This window comes from Danio rerio, chromosome 13, assembly GCF_052040795.2.
Source record: "Danio rerio strain M-AB ecotype USA chromosome 13, GRCz13ab, whole genome shotgun sequence".
In the NCBI taxonomy this organism is placed as follows: Eukaryota; Metazoa; Chordata; class Actinopteri; order Cypriniformes; family Danionidae; genus Danio; species Danio rerio.
In genome coordinates, this window is record NC_141033.1 from 6,944,718 (window position 1) to 6,961,432 (window position 16,715).

At 37.8% G+C, this 16,715-nt stretch overlaps 2 protein-coding genes across 3 annotated transcripts in view; both read left to right on the forward strand.

Annotated features, from left to right (window-relative positions):
• Window positions 1-16,715, forward strand: part of wu:fc02b11 — a 643,013-nt gene that overhangs the window by 555,001 nt on the left and 71,297 nt on the right. The gene's annotated exons all lie outside the window — the stretch shown is intronic.
• The window catches only part of csmd1b (CUB and Sushi multiple domains 1b), a 223,062-nt gene that overhangs the window by 17,607 nt on the left and 188,740 nt on the right, over window positions 1-16,715 (forward strand). The window contains exons 6-7 of the mRNA XM_087278763.1: window positions 3,469-3,656; window positions 10,588-10,782. Coding sequence (XP_087134889.1) covers window positions 3,476-3,656; window positions 10,588-10,782 — 376 coding nt within the window. The 5' untranslated portion in view covers window positions 3,469-3,475. The remainder of the gene's footprint in view (window positions 1-3,468; window positions 3,657-10,587; window positions 10,783-16,715) is intronic.

Genomic DNA, 16,715 nt, shown 5'->3' on the forward strand with positions numbered 1-16,715 from the left:
ATTTGCAATCCCGTGGGACAAATGCAAAACATATTTTACAGCCAGTTATGCACATTAATCATAAAAACATGAAGCTCTTTTTCAGAAAAAACTAAAATAAAATAACACATTATTATACACAGTAAGCTGAATAGTAAATATGTCAGCACAAGCAGTGAAATTTAGTTCGCACAATGCTTACATTATCTTAACCCACCATGGTGAAAAGTAGCTGAAAAAAAGGTGGACTTTACATGGATTCGTGAATTTTGCATCCAACACAAACTGCGAGAGTCAAATTTCACTGATCACGGGTGGATAATAAGAAGAGAGACTATGGGTGAGTTTATTCATGCTCAGTAGATGCTGAGCTCAAATATCATACCTTATAAAATATTCTCCCTTTATGCAAAGTACTTGTCATTATGAAATCAAAATTGAAAGTGAAATGTGACCTCTCATTTGAAAGTAAATTCAATACGCTGCCTATGATGCATGGAAATTATTTTTTAAAATGTAAAATTATGCATAAGTGGATCCTAAAAGTAACAGTTCCCCACAGTAATTTACCATTAATATCAGCCAATTCAGCACCACTTGCATGGACAGCAGCTTGCAACATCATATATACAGTGGGAACAGAAAGTATTCAGACCCCCTTAAATATTTCACTCTGTTATTGCAGCCGTTGGCTAATATCATTTAAGATCTTTTTTTTCTAAATAAACACACACAACATCCCATATTGGGGCAGCACGATGGTGCTGTGGGCATCGCTGTCGCCTCACAGCAAGAAAGTCGCTGGTTCGAGCCTCAGCTGGGTCAGTTGGCATTTCTGTGTGGAGTTTACATGTTCTCCCCATGTTTGCGTGAGTTTCCTCTGGCTGCTCCGGTTTCCCCCACACGTCCAAAGACAATGCTATAGGGAAATCGGGTGAGGTAAATTGTCTGTAGTGTGAGCGTGAATGAGAGTGTTTGGGTGTTTCCCAGTGATGGGTTGCAGCTGGAAGGGTGTCCGCTGTGTAAAACATATGCTGGATATGACAGCGGTTTATTCTGCTGTGGAAGCCCTAATTAATAAAGGGACTAAGCCGAAAAGAAAATGAATAAATGAACATCCCATATTGACAGAAAAGAACAAAATTGTTGACATTTTTGCAGATTAATTAAAATAGAAAAACTGAAATAAAATATCTATGGTCCTAATTATTCAGACTCATTGCTCAGTATTTAGTAGAAGCACCCTATTGATCTAATACAGCCCTGAGTCTTTTTGTTAAAGATGCAACTGGTTTTTCACACCTGGATTTGAGGATTCTCTGTCATTCTTCCTTGCAGATCCTCTCCATTCCGTCTGGTTGGATGGTGAAAGTTGGTGGACAGCCATTTTTAGGTCTCTCCAGAGACGATCAATTGGGTTTAAGTAAGGGCTCTGGCTGGGCCGTTTAAAAACAGTCACTGAGCTGTTGTGAAGCCACATCGTCATTATTTTAGCTGTGTGCTTAAGGTGATTGTCTTGTTGGAAGGTATACCTTCAGTCCAGTCTGAGGTCCTTAGCACTCTTGAAAAGGTTTGCGTCCATGTCACGTACAAAGAATGTTCAGATGGATCCAAGTGCAATTGAAAATGTATTTATTGACACAGTCAAGATAAATGTAACAGAGAGCGCGGTGCTAGGACTAGGAGAAATCAGAGCAGGGATCAGACGGGAAAACAGGGTCCAGTGGTAACTCCGCACGGTCCTGAGCACAGACAAACGAACACATAAGCACACGTAACAAACTGACAAGGAAACACAGAAAACGGCGATATATATAGGCGTGATAATGAGCCTCAGCTGGCGAACTAATCAAACCAACTGAGTATCGTCATAACACGTGACCAAAACAAATACACATGGGCAACAAAACAAAACAAACTCACATGATCAAACAGACACTCTGGAAGAGCGCACAAACCTGCAACCGTGACAGTCCAGGATATGTCTGTACTTGGCCGCATTTATCTTTCCCTTAATTGTAACCAGTTGTCCTGTCCCTGTAGCTAAAAAAACACCCCCACAGCACGATGCTGCCACCACCATGCTTTACTGTTGGGACTGTATTATACAAGTGATGAGCAGTGCCTGGTTTTCTCCACATATACCACTTATAATTAAGGAAAAATCAAGACAAAAATCTTAAAAATAATGACTTATTAAAAAAATGAGCAAATAAATGACGGAGGTTTGTGATACAACAATTACAGTGATGCATTAATCAAATCCTTATTTTTCACAGAGCGAAACAAATCATCCAACCGCACTATTGATTAGTGGACTGGCACAAACAAAAATACCATTCATATATTTTTCTTGAAAAAAAAAAAATTGAAATGTATTTTGTTTGGTATAGTTTCTATCTTAATTTTAATGTATTTTTTTGTTCGGTATAGTTTATTAGATAAATAAAAACAACAAATGGCATCTGAGGTGAAGTGTTTCAAAACCTGCTAGATGCTAGAACAAACCGGTTTGTTAAATAAGATAAAATCTAGCCTAAACAAAATTAAATTGAAATATTCACAGTTTCAGAGAAACTATTAAAGTTTTTATTTTTAATGACAAAATTTTAATTCAAAGTTTTAATTAAAGTAGTTTAATCAAGTAATTATAAAAATGCAAAACTGGCTTTTACAATGTATTTACAGCACTGTACGTGTTTCCAGATAACCTCGGAAGAACGAACTCTGTTGGAAGGCTGAGAGAACTCAGAAACTCACTGTGACAATGTAAATGTCTGCATATTTGTGCCAGTCTAAATAAAATAGCTTAAACACTTTAATGTTTTAAGGAAAGTAGCTAAAGTTTGCATAATCAATGATTGATCTTATCCACCCGAGACCTAGCCATAAGTAAATATGCAGGCTATTTTTGATTACCTGACCCAAGGATGTATAACTGATAAATTATGTGCTCCTATTGTCCACTGACACCCAAGGAACTAGTAAAGATCAGGGAAAAAATAAACATGCTACACTTTCTGCGATGGTGTCATGAGGCTTCGTAGACATGATATCAGTTGTCATAAACTATGCCACATTACACAAGAAGAAACACTTGATTCCTGTGTCACGATGCCTATTTGTCGTTTATGACTCCCCACAACTCCCTATACGTCAAGAAAATTGTGCCGAAATCATGACACAGTCATGTGATCTGACCGGGGCTCTAGGAATGGCCAAATTAAGAATATTAAATTAAGAATATTAAGAAAATTAAGAATATTAAAGCTATTACAGTGTTTGGGATGTTATTATCGGTGCAAAGGAATAAATAGTAATTAGGGTATAACTCAGAAATATTGTTCCAGGATCAGATATTAATTCAGAAACACACCAAACATGAATAAAATCATAATCACTAGTAAGATTTCTTAGTTAGGCATATAAAGTCACTGGTTGAGACACCTCTGCATAACCCCCTAATTTATTTTTTCATTTGTTGTGCAGTTTTAACATGGAGCCCAGCTATGATTTCCTCCATATCTATGAGGGTGAGGACTCCAATGGACCCCTAATCATCAGTCTGCAGGGCAACCAGGTTCCAGATCGCATCGAGAGCAGTGGAAATAGCCTTTTTCTGGCCTTCCGCAGCGATGCCTCCCTGGGGATGTCTGGTTTTGCCATTGAATACAAAGGTAAGTCGCACCTTGCTTTCGTATGGTTTGTTTTCTTGAGGTTAGGGCATGGAAAACAAATGATGCGCACCACTAGTGCAGTGATCACTATCCGATTTGTTTCATTTTTTTAAGGATGAGTGTCATAAAAAAAACAAGATTTTATTTTTATCACATTTCTAAAAGATACTAGTTTTAAGAACTAATTTCTAATGTTGCAACTAGTGTATATATATATATATATATATATATATATATATATATATATATATATATATATATATATATATATATATATACACACAACCCGGGGTGTTGAAATACAATTGGCTAAACTGGCAGGTCGAAACAACCAAAACACAGACGGGCGTTTCGACACACAACTCACATTTTTAAAGCAGAATATTTGACTTTAGCATTGCTTTTCATATAAACAAGATGTTCGCTTTGTCACGACCCTCGTCTAGGGTCAGCATAAAAAAACACCCGACAAATAAAATTTACTTTAATGACCCTTTTGAGTCGGGTCTATTTATTTGTCTTTTTTTGTCTTTTTTATTTTATCACCAAGAAAAATGTGAAGCCAACTACCTCGGGGTGAACCCACAGAAAAATAATAAATAAAATGTACACACTAACTAAACCCAAATGAAACTTACTACACCTAATAAAATAACAGAAATAAAAATACAAAATCTACTCCTACCTCCCTGACCAAGAACAAAAACAGGCGAAAATATTTACAAAAAGAAAAGTGTGGCGTCCAACCCCTACTCCCTCTTACCGTGTATATATTTACAATATTAACAATCTACAATCACACAAACCAAAACACGAAACCGAAACACGGATGGATATACACGAAGTGAAAACTTATACACCAGCACGGAAAACACAATCAACGGAAACAACTTAGCAAAAGGGACAACTTTTTCACATCAACTCAAACAACATGCCAACAAAACTCGCTCTCCCGCCCCATGCCATTGTTCTCTTTTTAAAGGACGCCCTGGGAAACCTCCTCCAATCCCAGGGCACGTCGCCTGCATAGCTAGGGCGGGGCCTGCAGTTGGAAAGAGAGGAAGAGAGAAACAGACACACACACACACAGACAAACACACCTGCCAACGCAACAAACCCACCCATTTAAGTAAAAAAACTCTTTTTTTTGACAATTATCATCAGAAAACAAACAAATTTTAGGCTCTAGAAAGAGCATCAGCAATAACGTTTTCTGTACCGTTCTTGTGACGGATGTGAATGTTAAAACCTTGCACTACTAATGACCACCTCATTAGCCTCTGATTGGAGTTTAGAAGTGGCAAAAACGTACACACGGCACCTTTAGGATAAATCGATTAATCCTTTCTCAATTGAAGTTGATTTGGATATAAGCATCTGCTAAATGACTAAACATATACTGTAAATGCTTAGTTTGAATGTTAATCTATTACATATTTATTAAATGATGCTGCAATATACGTTTTGAGCCTGTTCCTTTTATATAGTGTGGTGCACAAATGGTTGTTGCAGAAACAAGGAAGATAGCATTGCACACTTGCAATTTTGCTGATATAATCTTCCCCACCTCCTTCCCACTTTCTCCGGTCTCAGATAGCTGTTAACTGTCAGGTTGTTTGGCAGCCTCTCCAAGCACCACCTCCGGAGATTCTCCAACTGTCCTTCTCTTGGTGTCTGCTGCCAGATGGACAGAGACCATCTTCTGTTGCCCCTCCGTGCTCACCTGTCTTTCCCCTGGTGTTAGCTCACTTTAATGCACAATGCCCTCAAGCCAGTGTCTGCTCTCTTTCTTCACACTGTCCATCTTTCTTTTTTGCTTTTTGCTTTTTACTTTCATGCCACCTCTGTTTTTCCTACTGTCTGTTAGCTGTCTCAGCCCTGGGGATGTGCTGGCAGAGAACATGGTTGGCAGGATGTGATTGTGCATCTGATTAGTTTTGCTCAGGGTCAGTTGAGTTACTGATATTATTGTTTAAAGGTCCCTTGACATTTTTTGTATATTAATATCAATATGTTAGTCTGAAAGGTGATCTATATGCTTATTTCACATGGTTGCTATTTTAAAAAATGAAAGCGAGGCTGCGGCGGGTGGGAAGAAACTCAGAAGTATAGGAATCAGCACTGTAAACATTGCAACAACATGCTGTGTACTATAAATCTCCAGCTGTTGCGTAAGTGGTGGTAGTGGTGTAAACATTACTTTAATATCATTCAATTAAGTTCAATTTAAACAATTAAAATCATATTAGGCATCAAACAAAATCATAAACACTTTAGGAGTTATATGTTTAAGTGTCCTCTAGGCTTCAGTTCATAGCATCAGGTAAACACCGCAGGGGTTTCCCTGCTTCAGCCTATGTAACCAGGTGAAAAAAGATCAATTTCCCGCTAACATGTAAGCGCTGTAAAGCATGTTCTTAAACACCACTGATTTGCCATAGTATTCACCATTGCTCAGCAGAAATGACTGTGATTGGCCGTGAAGGTCATCAGTTTACCGCTCTTCACCGAGTGCAAACATGGTGAAGTGTATGGAGTTTCAATACAAAATACCAGAACTCCAGATATAAGGTTTATTTATTTCATATTTTTCCAATTTGTGGAATTTTGGTGACTGTCACTTTAAATTCAAATGAGATTGAGGGCAGGTATATAAATGTCTATCCCAATGACTGTAAAAAATATGGATTAATCTATTAAACGCTTTGAATGCAAAATGCCTCATGACAGGCACAAACTGTCGCAAAAAACTGCTGAAATTGGAGCCTGGGCGTGCGCCCATTCCAAGATGGTGGCACCCTTGCGCTAAAAGCTTTAGTAAAACATGTCATTTTCTTCAAAATGGTTACATTATTCAAATTTGTTTGATTTATTTTAAAGTGGAAACCAATTTATAAAATAATGTACACTTGACTGACTGCTCCACTTCCACTTTAAACTTAAACAAGGCCTGCGTTATCTCTGAAAAACTGAAAATGTAAAAAGAAAAGTCTCTGAAGGCAGTCTATGAAGACTACAGTGTCAATTTGTGCATCGTAAAACTTAACATTCATAAAGCGTCATAGCAACTGACATTATCTTCAAAGCGTGATGCGAAAACTCTAATGGCATGCGACTGCTTCTCACTCAGGGCTGTCTATGCTAATAAAAGAGCAATTATCAACAATGGGTGGAACTTTCGCACTCAGATAACACAGACAAATGGATAATGCCCATCAAAGTGCTTCTGCAGTCTGTTTTAAGGAAGTGTAAGTATAAAAAAAAAATAAAAATTACCATTAGAGGCTGGCTATATTCACGCAATGTTGCCAAAAAACTGTTTAATCCCCTTATGAGAGTGAATAATGATATCTATAAGCTTTGAGGATATCTATAAGCTAGTGTGCATCAAAACAGTGACAAAATTCACATTTAGAAAATATAAAAATCCCAAAACTTGTAGTTTGTCACTTTCACCTAAATCGATCAACTCTTTTTTTGACATCACCTCATACTACCATCAAATCTTCTGACCAATCAACTGCTTTCTAATATCTGACATGTCCCACATCCTTCAAGACGCATCTCATTTGTTATTTGTTTTTTGATGCACTTGAGTTCAACCATTCACCGGCAGAGCCAAGAACACTCATAGAACACTGAAGGTTTAACGGAAACAGTGAAACAATATTTTTGAAAGGAGGGTGTTAAAGTGTTTTGGGGGCATTTGTTTTACACCAAAGATTTAAAACAAGCTGAAACCTGTCAGTACTTGTAGAGAAAACACAGTTTTCATCATGTCTACAGAAACATCAATGTGACAACTCAGAATCTTTTTGCTTTGTTTTCAGAAGTAGCATAAACACATGGGGGCCTATCACAAACCCGGCGCAATAAGGTGCAAGACGTGTTTGGCTCGATTTGATGCTATTTTCAGACCAGCGCAACAGTAATTTTCACAATAAATAATAAATAGCGCTATTTTGTGGACTCATGGGTGTGCTGGTCTAAAAAGGAGGTGTGTTAGGGCGCATTGTTGGCCCGTTGCTATTTTAAGAAACTGAAAAACCATTGACCAACTAAAAGCTGGTTTAAAGTCCAGCACAGAGCAAGTTAGTTATGCACCTTTGCAGGTCCAAACACTTACACATTGACTAATACACACAGGATGAACAACAATACACAAAAATATCTACATATGAAATAATAAAAAAATAGGTAGAAAAACCTCTACCTCCATGCCTCATCTGGTACAGCTTTATTTGAAATTTATTCATGACAATTTGCATTTGTATAATGTTATTATTATACGTAGTATTATTTATTATATGCATATTTATATTTGTTTTGATTAAAACAAGTTCATACTTGTTTACTGTAGTAAAGTTTGTTTGTAGGATGGGAAGAAAAAGACAGGGTCAGCGGTGTAAGGTAAATAATAGACTTTATTTTTCAAATATATACACCACAACACCTTAGCTGTCTCTCCTCTCCTGGCTGCTCTTTCTCTCTCTGCTCAAGAAGGGTGTCTCTGCGGCCCAATCACTAGAACAAACAGGTGTTATTTATTATTTCTTATTGGCCCACTGACTAGCCGCCGGGCTCAGAGCATGCTCTTCCCCCTCATTTGGTGTTTGATCATGCTCACCTCTCCACATCCACCTGTTTTAAAGACGTATTCATCACCATATGGGGCAAAAGAATAGGACGTGTGTTTGGACATAACTCAAAAGCACGTTTTTTTTTTTGGTGTTTTTTTTTTAACACACTTTGTTATTATTGTTCATTTATTAATTTGCTGGAAATTCAAATTGAATTTAGAAAAAGTTTTGAAACAAGTCTTTGCGTTTAACAGACAAAGTTAAATATCTAGGCTAATGGATGTCTTCAGTAATCGGCAAAAGTAAAGGAGTAAAGAGTAAAAGTAAATAGAAAGTAAAGACGCCGAGTGGAGAAGGCTCATTCTTGGTCCAACGCAATCTTACGGCAATTCGTAACTTTTTGATTTAGTGGCTAATTCGTATGTTCTAATTCATACAATTTAGTATGATTTTGATCACCCAATGACAGTAGGGTTTAGGGGCAGGGTTGAGTGCCATGCCTCCTTTTTAAAATCAAACATTTTCATACAACTTAACTCGTACGAATTTGTACGAATTAGCCACTAAACTGACAAATTGTAAAATACTTACGTTTCCTCATGAGATCAAGCTGGATGGTTTGTTAAATTTTTAAGTTTTCCCACTTACAAATTCTGCCATGTAAATGGCTAATGCGCCATGGCACAACGCAACTGACTCCTAAAGGGTTGTTGCTAGACCTGATAGGATTGCGGCCAGAAGTTAACAAGAATTATTAATATTAATTATTACATTTCCCAATTATTGTATTTTATCAACGTCTATCCCCACCCCAACCCTAAACCCAACCATCACAGTAAGGTAAAAACAGTACTTTTACCGAGTATTATTTTTGCTATCTATTAAATTACCCAATAAATTATATATTTTTTTATGCCTACAAACCCACCCCGACCCTAAACCCCACCGTCACAGTACTGTTAAAATAGTAACTAAGGTTATACAGTGTCATAAAAAATGCTACTATAATTGATGTACATATCGCACTTCCGGCCGGCCGTGTATCCGATCTAGACTTTATCCTCTTAAAATGAATGTGCTATAAGACTCTGATTGGTTTAAAGCTTGTTATACTCAAAACAAACCCATAACTCATTAAGAGAATAAGCACAACCTTGTTAGACCACAGCACAGCATAATTTTTCAGCTTTAAAATAGCTTGAAAAATTGGGTTTGGACATACCTTAAATGATTTTTGCCATGTGCTTTAAACTTTGAGCCTAGATCATTAAAGTAGAGCCCATGGTTTACTGTATGTCATAAATTGAAGAAATTTGTCAGCTACTTGACAAGAATTCTAATCATCTTTGTCATAATTCCCTAAATTTGCCTAATAATAAACAAATGTGTAGGCTGAAGCCCTAGCTTATTTTACCCACCCTTGTTCATTCTTACAGTAATGTTGGTGCTAATGCAACTAAAGCAAAATGTAAAAGAAAACAAGATAGAAGAAGAAGAAAATGATAGCAGAGCAGGACATTTGTTTTGAAGTTTCCACATGCTCTACATTTGTCTGTATCCCAAATGGTGCATTAGAGATGCCAAGCCGTGCATGATGAAGTCTGAAATGCATCTTGTCAGAAAAAGTATAAGGTGGCAGAGAGGAAGGTCTTTTTTTTAGTGTGAAGGCTGCTTATACACTAAATATACTTGTCAGACTTCTATGTTGATTTTAAATTGATTTGACATACTACCTTTCAAGTAGGCATACTGTAGCTGCCAAGAGAAAAACAAATAAAGCACATTTTCCCAGTAAACAATTTTGGTAACACTTTACTTGAAGATGATGTTCATAAGACTGCCATGCATCATTTATAAAAATGACAGGATACATGTCATGAATGTGATGAGATTGTATTCATGCTTATGACAAATGTTATTAAGTGTCATTTGCTCAGTTATGTCATTTTAAATGGATATATTGGAAAGTTGTCATGACAACTTGACATAAACAAATACATCACAATTGGTCTTTATCTGACATTGTCAAGACAACATAACTTGTCATAAATCTGTCATAAACATGATTGTTATAAGGCGTTAGAATTGTGTAATGAATATTTTTCTGATCACTTGAAGTAAATTAAGTAAACCTTATTTGCCACCAGAATATCTTATTAAATATGTCATTACTCAGTCGAGTGATTTTTAAGTGTCGTTAATATTTCATGACATTTTTATGACAAATTCAGCTTGTACCACTGCAGTCAAGGTCCAAAAAATCTTAACGACACTGTTATTAAGTAAAGTTTATCTTCGAGTAATGTGTTAGCACAGATTCTATCAAAATTAATGTTTATGTCTTGTTACAGAAAAGCCACGAGAAGCATGCTTTGACCCTGGGAACATTATGAACGGAACAAGACTGGGAATGGATTACAAGCTGGGATCAAGTGTGACATATCAGTGTGATTCTGGATACATCATTGCCGGACCAGCCAGTCTCACATGCATCATTGGGGCTGATGGGAAACCTGTATGGGATAAAGCTCTACCAACATGTAAAGGTAAGAACTGGGCATTACAGTTGTATATATATATATATAAGATATAAGAAAGTGTTGATAATGTGATTTCAACAGTAAAATATCCTCACAACTCAAACAATTTAAGAAAATGCGCTGTATTTTCACACAACACATTCAAATAGCATGGAACAAAGCGGAAATGTTTTAAGAGGACCTAAAACATGATAGACCCTGCTATTTAGGTCATGGTTAGGGTATTAAAATACAAAAGACAAGGGAATTAGGCTATTTAAATAAACAAATAAAAATCGCACCTTTCAAAAATCATCTACAACTTCACTGTGCAATTTGGCAATGGTTATGACACAGTGACGTCCGTCCCGTTTTTGGGACCTCTAACCTAATAAACCATATATCAAATATAGAGTGAATAACAGTACATTCGCCTTCCCAGAATTCCTTGCATGACACTTCACTTTTTAAAGGGGAAATGAAGCACTCAGTCAAGTTTACCTTATTTTGTACATTGGATTCCACTTCAGAACGCAGCAGCACGAGTGGCCTTTAATGAACCTAAAAGAGCACATGTCACTCTGCTACTCATCCGTTTGCCCTAGCTGCCAGTTGCTGCTCGCATCAAATTCAAAGCTCTGATGTTTGCTTACAAAGTGACTTTTGGCTGCGCTCCTTCTTATCTGCTCTCACTTTTGCAGATTTATTTGCCCTCCAGAAACTTGCGTTCTGTGAATGAACGTCGCCTCGTGGTTCCATCCCAAAGAGGGAAGAAATCACTTTCGCGAACGCTCACGCTCAATCTGCCAAGTTGGTGGAATGAACTCCCTAACTGCATCAGAACGGCAGAGTCACTCGCTGTCTTCAAGAAACGACTAAAAACTCAACTATTTAGTCTCAACTTTCCTTCCTAATCTGCAATTGCCTCTCTGGCTCCACCACTAACTACTACTACAAAAAAATAAATAAATACTAATGTTTTGCATCTTACACTTTCTTTACTTACCTGAAACTTGCCTACAGCACTTATTCATTGTTGCTCTCATAGTTGTGTAAATTGCTTCCTTGTCCTCATTTGTAAATCACTTTGGATAAAAGCGTCTGCTAAATGACTAAATGTAAATGTCAATGAAAATAGATTAAACAGACCTGATTAATGTAAGCATTTAGCAGAAAACGGCGTGTTTTACTATAGATTTTAGACCTAGGGTGCAGCCATCTTGGAATGTCGCTGTGTCTGACATCATGGGGTTGGTTCAGTTCCGACCATTGAACAGATACAGTGGAAGTAATGAAGACTATTAAGCCTAATTTAACCTAATACGTGAAGTTGTGGACGTGGAGCTGCTGCAAATACAAGCATCAGATGTGTGTCTAATTATAAAATTTTCACCTTTTAATAACTAATTATTTGATGCACTTTGCTTCACTCTCACGCTGCTCCGGCACTGCCTGACGAGGGGATTTACATTCAGATTAACGCAACGATTAAAATGATACATGACTTTACACTAAGTCACGTCTTTGTGAGTTTTGTCAAGACATATTCCCTTTACAGGTCGATCAACTCGATCTCTCGACATGTAGGATAAAACCTGCCATAATAAACACCGCGCCGATTGTAGTTTGGTTTGAACACGAACGGAGGTGAGGGGCTGTAGCAGTAAAAAGTAAAAGTACTCGCCCCATGACGTTAGTAACAGACCTAGTTGAAACCACAGGCACTGTAATACAGAGAGTAAATCATTACTGACGTATGGGGCGGAAATTATGGGATGTTTTGAAAATGTTAAAGTTAAAGGGTTAAAACAGGCATGTCCAAACTCGGTCCTGAAGGGCCGGTGTCCTGAAGAATTTAGATCCAACCATAATCAGACACACCTGAACTAGCTGATCAAGCTGTTCCTAGGTATACTAGAAACTTCCAGGGAGGTGTGTTGAATCAAGTTGTAGCTAAACTATGCAGGACACTGGCCCTCTAGGACCGAGTTCGGACACCCCTGGGTTAAAAATGAATAAGGTAAAGTACATTTTTTAATCTAATATTTAGTTAACTGGGCTATCTAATAATAGACAATATAACATAAAAATTTATAATATAAAAATATGTTTTCTTAATTCATCATCCATTAATTATTCATTAATAATTAATACCATGCATATGCTTTTATATTTGATATTTTGCTTACACCTCACCAAAATAGTTTGAAAGTTCACTGATTTTGTTCTTTCCCCCATCCGCCCCTCTCTCTTTTTGTCCTTCCATTTTAAATGCAATGTATTGACGCATGCTAATTTGTTTAAGCACTTCTTGGTCTAAAGAAATTAGCAGTGGACTCCTTATCAGAGACAGTATTCCTTTTGTTGTTTGCAATCTTGAGAGTTAATTGATTAGAGCTTATTTGCATATGTAGTTCTGCTCTGTCATGCTGCCAGTTTGCAGCCATTACTCAACGGGTTAAGAGAAACTGTGCGGTGTTCTCATTGGCTTATGTTGAGGGAGACGGATGGGGACAGAGACCTTCAAATGAACAGCGCCCAGGTCTTTGTCCCTCAGTGACAGATGAGAGAGCCTGGGTGGTGACAAGTGCCACTCATTCCCCCATTTCCTGTCAGCCCGAGACCTTTCTCATTTCCCCAGCTTCCTCTTCTGTCTGTCCTCTTTTTTTTTCCTGAACCTGCTGATCCAATATCCAGGGATCCAGAAGTTTAGAAAAACAAAGAAACGTCATGTGATATTGATGTTGTGCTTTATATGTTTGGAAAAAAAAGCAATATGTAATCAAGTAACACTGGAACTACCAGCATTGCATAACTAATCGAATGGCCATTTAACTGATCTCATTTATGACGTCATATTTATATTAAAAGCTTTTATACAGATATTGGAATTAAGCAGGGCTGTCAAAATTAGCGTGTTTAAATATTTAACGCATAGGAAAAAAGAACGTAAATAACGTAGTTGCAGTTTTTTTTCATTTCCTGTTGTGGTCGACGTGTGTTCAGGGATGGCGCATGCATAGAGGCGAACTAGGCGGCCGCCTTTGGCAACAGAACTTCACTTTCATCAGCTACATCCACCCTCATCCTACCTTTCATCAGCAAACCGGTCACTTTCTTTTTTACTTTCGGGTTTAGAGCATGCATGATTGCCATTTGCCTAGAGCGCCAGTTCAGTTGTATGCATATATATATATATATATATATATATATATATATATATATATATATATATATATATATATATATATATATATATATATATTTATACATACAGTACATACATATACAGTTGAAGTTAGAACTATTAGCCCCCCTTAATTATTAGCCCCTCTGTTTATTTTTTCCCCAATTTCTGTTTAACGGAGAGATTTTTAACAGGAATTTTTTTAGCACATTTCTAAACATAATAGTTTTAATAACTCATCTCTCATAACTGATTTGTGTTATCTTTACCATTCAATCATTTTCTTGTCGGCTTAGTCCCTTTATTAATCCAGGGTCGCCTCAGCGGCATGAACCGCTAACTTATCCAGCACGTTTTTACGCAACGGATGCCCTTCCGGCTGCAACCCATTTCTGGGAAACATCCACAAACAAACACATATACATAGACACACACACTCATACTCTACAGACAATTTAGCCAATCTACCCAATTCACCTGTACCGAATGTCTTTGGACTGTGGGGGAAACCGGAGCACCCGCAGGAAACCCGCGCGAACGCAGTGAGAACATGCGAACTCTACACAGAAACGCCAACTGAGCTGTGGTTCGAAGCAGCGACCCAGCGACCTTCTTGCTGTGAGGCGACAGCATTACCTACTGCGCCACTGCTTCGCCCCCTATCTTTACCATGATGACAGTAAACAATATGTGACTAGACATTTTTCAAGACTCTTCTATACAGCTCAAAGTGACATTTAAGGCTTTTAACTTGGTTAATTAGGTGAACTATGCAGGTTAGGGTAATTAGGCAATTTTGTTGTATAATTGTCACGATCACTAGCGATTGTAACTCCCTAGATCGCTGGTTTGGTGTTTTTACCCTCGCCTAGTTTGTCTTTTTGTCCCTGTCTGCCGCCTGCTTTTCGACCCCTCGCCTGTTATTCCGACCAACATTTTGGTTTGTCTTTATACATCTGTTTGCACCCGTGTTGAGCATCGCTTACCTGACATCCTGAATAGACCTGCATGTGGATTCAAACTCCGTTGTCTGTGTCACAACCCCTGACAATAATGATGGTTTGTTCTGTAGAGAAAAATTGTCTGAAAAAAATTGCTTAAAAAGGCTAATAGTTTAGACCTTAAAATAGTGCTTAAAAAAATGAAAACGGCTTTTATTCAAGCCAAAATAAAACAAATAAAACTTTCTTCAGAGGGAAAAATATTATCAGACATACTGTGAACATTTCCTTGCTCTGTTTAACACAATTTGGGAAATATTTAAAAAAGAAAAAAAAAATCAAAGGGGGCTAATAATTCTGACTTCATTTGTAAATATATATATATATATATATATATATATATATATATATATATATATATATATATAGGAAATTCTGTAAAATGTATTTGCTCTATTAAACAGCACTTGGTGGATTAAGCAGCAAGTGTATGCTCCACTTTGAACTACGCAGCATAAACGCACCCATTTCAATAAGTTGCAGCCTTTTGCTATTTTTTTTTTCTATTTTTTTCCACACAACACATTTCCAATGCCCATCCCCCAACCTGCCACAGTTGAGTCAGTGTTGTTATGTCCAGTCCAGTTGGCCTACTCAAATGCAGATAGCAAACTCATTTTGTGCCAGTAGCAGTGCAGAAATCACACATTTCACGGTTACGCAATCTCCAGCGATTCTGTGCTAATAGCTTAAATCATGTGACAAGACGCACGGGCTTCCTCTGAACCCACCATGCTCCAAAACAACACCGCGTTATAGATCTGAACATGCAGTGAACATCATTGACCGCGATCTGAGGGTCAAGCAAAGGGTTTTCACACCTCAGTAGCATCTGCTGATTATTTAACCTCGTCTAATGTGATGGAAAGCCGCCGATGCCGTTTGTCAGTCCGCCTCATTTCCGCACTCCAGGAACATTTTGTTTGTCCTCGCTGATGGAATTTTCATCACGCTGCTCCGGCCATCTTTATGCATGAGCCGTAACTGCGGGGCAGGGAAATATTCCTATACAGGTCATTGTTGAGCTAACATAATCATCAGATTGTGTCATGAGAGATGCTTTATTTGATCTTAATCATCCGCGAGGAGTGTACGCAAGCCCACGTTCACACAATCCATTAGCTTTCTGCCTGCTAAGAATCCCCCCGGCTCCTCTAATAGTTGAGTGAGTGTGTCTACCAAAGACAGCTAGATCCTGGAGAGGTTGGACAGCCTGGATCATTGGATATCAGGTTCTTTTCTTGAATAATGAAGTGTCTGTTTATCATAGAATGTTAACATTCCAATCAACCAATCAGATCTGAGGAACAAGTTTATGATAATAAGACATACAGACAGGGTTAGGTGCTTCTATATCATTGGTATTTACCAAGTGTGCCACAAGTCTGAATTTGAGAGACGCTCCCGGCCGTTAGATCACCCCCTGGAGGCTGGCTGCAGTACAGGTCATAAAGCCCTACTCCTCCGTGTTAATAAAGGAGACTTGAGCCCAAATACAAAAAATAATTACACTTGCAATAAAATGTTCCGAAAGATGGTTTTGGTCAATCAAGGCACTGGTTGTCATGCTGATGTCGGTGCAGATCTTCATTTTTGTAAACAGTTTGTTTTTACCCAGTGATTTAATGCTATAATAATGGGGCGTGTCATTGAGATGGACAGTTGTGATTGACAGCTTATCTAAGCAGATCGTCGGACTTGAAGACCTCTAAAACCTTGAAACAGCTACTTCTCTCCACATGGAAACAACCTATATAAGGATATATGTGCAT